The following is a 2,670-nucleotide window of genomic DNA, read 5'->3' as shown; positions in this document are numbered from 1 at the left end:
GTAAAGTTTTTGATTAAACAATAGCATATGAAATTGATAACTCTGATCAAACAAGCATTTCTCGCCCTTTGATTTAGAACTAAAAACCTAGCAATCAAACCTTGCAGATGCATGAAGAGCTTTATATGTCAATATACTTTATTTTTTCTATTAAAGTGCATGAGCATTTGCATATCAAAAAAAAAAAATTACTACTCAAAATTTTAATGTAAAATTATTTACATAAAAAGTGTCTATCATATAAATAAAATTAATATCACTTGCAAAAAAGTAGATAATTTTTGATCAGATACATGTACACATCTCTCCCTTTGGCTCTTCTGCATAGGTCCTCAGAGACACAGATGTGAACAGCTGATTTAACTAGCTTTACAATTTTTCATGGATCTTCACACAAGCATTTTTAAACAAATGACCGATTCCAGATTGTTGTAATTATATTTTTAAAATCCTGATTAGCACTTTAAGTATAAACAAAAAAGAATTTCACCCCAAATTGGTCATGATTTTCAAATACCCCAGTAACAATAATTTTACACAAGTTGGTCATGATTTTTAAATAACAATTACTTATACCAATAGCACAGTAGTTAAATGAGGTAGAAATCCATTGAAAATGGAATAATCAGTCGAGCACAACAAAATTATCAAGAGTCGGTAAAGAAGGAACTTTAAGCATCTTCCCATTCTTGCTCACTCGACTGACAGATTTTTTGGGCACAGAGAGCTTTGGTCTCCCTGAGGGTTCTGTGAATGTCTCTACACAACCCAGTCCATTGAAACCTTTTCTGATGGAAGAACTATAGTCCCCCACTCCTGACTTTTTCTTAAATATATTGAAATGACTAAGTCCCTGAACTTCTGCAGGATCTTCACATCTCGGTCTTTTAACTGGATTCTGACTGGCTGATCCTATTTTCAAGTACTTGACCTCGGTTCCTGAATTGTGAGGACGTTTGTTCTGAGAATTTTGAGTGCTTGTTGATTTTAATATTTCTGGAGAGACTGATTTCTTAGCATACTCCTCCAGATCCACCTCTTTCACTCTGTCTGTAGAATCATCAAATAAAACTGGAGTGTTCACATTGTCTTTCAAGCCCCCAAATGGACTTTCACTCATCATTTTATCAACAAAACTAACACTGGCAACATTCTCTCCATTTGGACTTTGAACTGCTTTGCGATAATTCAGGATTTTCCTTTTCAAGGAATGCTTCTCTTTTTCAACTTTTTTGAGATCCTCCTCAGAGTGAGCTAGCTGCTCCTTAAGTAGAGTTATCTCCCTTTCCTTCTCTCGAAGAATATGATCTTTAGACATGTTTTCTCGTTTGAACTTTTCAAATTCTGACTTGACATTTTTCTTCTCAGATTTGATCTTGTCATATTCCCTTTTTAGCATGCTACAATAAGTAGCAAGGTTCTGGACACTTTCCTTACTTGATTCTCCATACTGTTGGATGGTTTCTTTGATGTCAACTTCACATGCTATAAATGGATAATGTAGACTTTTAGAAATGATGTCAACATACAGATGTACAACCAAACTGTTATTCTCTTACCAACACAAGATTTTTAAACACAAAATTCATGATAAAGAAGAGGAAATCAATTCATTTTAATGCAAGCATTAGCAAGAATTGAAGACCAAAACTATGTAGAGTTTGTTACCTGTCAATAATCTCTCAATATTTTGGTACTGTGAAAACTTCTGTTTTATCTTTGAACATGTCTCTCTCTCCTTCTCGATACATTTTTGCTGGACTTGATAAAACTGTAGTTGTTTTTTCAGACTTGATATGTTGGATTGTTCTTCTAAGTACTTTGTTTCTGCTAAATCTTTCTCTTTTTTCACTGTCTTCAGTTTTTTCAGCAATGATTCATTATCACCATTGAGTTCTTTCACCTTTAGCTCTATTGTCCGTTTGTCTGCATGTAAACTTTGTATAGTGTTCTTTAACTGACCTACATCAGTATCATCATTTTCATTGTCATCTTCCCCATCAAAAAAGAGACGATTTATAACTCGAGAAGGATCAACCCGACTTCGACAGCTGGGACAGGTGTTAGAGTTCTCTAGCCATTTGGATAAACAACCTTCGTGGAATGTGTGACCACACTGGACAGCTGCTATGGCCACTGACGGATCATTGACAAAATGTTCAGCACAGATGCAACATTGAGCTTTCATGTCTTACAAAGGTATCATCACCTACAAGATAAAAGGATCAAATGTAAATAAAAATTATTTCATACAATGAAGACAAGTAATCAAAGTTAATGTTGGTCTGTTCCTGTTTGTAAAAATTATCTTTAAAAAAAATTCTGATATTAACAACTAAAACAACATAAGGGAGGACCACCTTGGACCCCCGTCTCCCTATTTTTGTTTCATATTCCAATATTCTTCCACCTCACCATCTCAGATGTTCATTAAATATTCCAATGCCTAAGATATCATGCTTAGCATAAGAACTGAGTGAGATCATTTAATAATTTCTGGTGAAAACAGTGGCTTTAAGTTTCAAAAAAATGTGTGAAAATAAGAAAAAAAATAATAATATGCAAAATTTTTAACATTAACTTGATTTATAACAATTTTGTTGAAGAGTTAGGTGTTATAAATAAATGTGTCTAATTATATCTTTGCTCTCTCCTACAAATCACACATTT

General features: G+C 33.6%; 1 protein-coding gene across 1 annotated transcript; it reads right to left on the bottom strand.

Moving 5' to 3' along the window:
- Positions 1 to 242: 242 nt before the first annotated feature.
- Positions 243 to 2,213, bottom strand: LOC133205318 (E3 ubiquitin-protein ligase TRAIP-like). Its single transcript, XM_061341103.1, has 2 exons — positions 1,669 to 2,213; positions 243 to 1,485 (listed from the first exon to the last, which is right to left on the bottom strand). Exons 1-2 carry the CDS (start codon positions 2,186 to 2,188, stop codon positions 626 to 628), a joined length of 1,380 nt encoding a protein of 459 aa, XP_061197087.1. The 5' UTR covers positions 2,189 to 2,213; the 3' UTR covers positions 243 to 625.
- Between the last annotated feature and the right edge of the window lie 457 nt (positions 2,214 to 2,670).

This window comes from Saccostrea echinata, unplaced genomic scaffold (genome assembly GCF_033153115.1).
Source record: "Saccostrea echinata isolate AGI-Se365-2 ecotype Australia unplaced genomic scaffold, CSIRO_AGI_Sech_v1 ptg000054l, whole genome shotgun sequence".
In the NCBI taxonomy this organism is placed as follows: domain Eukaryota; kingdom Metazoa; phylum Mollusca; class Bivalvia; order Ostreida; family Ostreidae; genus Saccostrea; species Saccostrea echinata.
The sequence above is the reverse complement of the archived record's forward strand: the minus strand, read 5'-3'. Positions and strand labels throughout refer to the sequence as shown.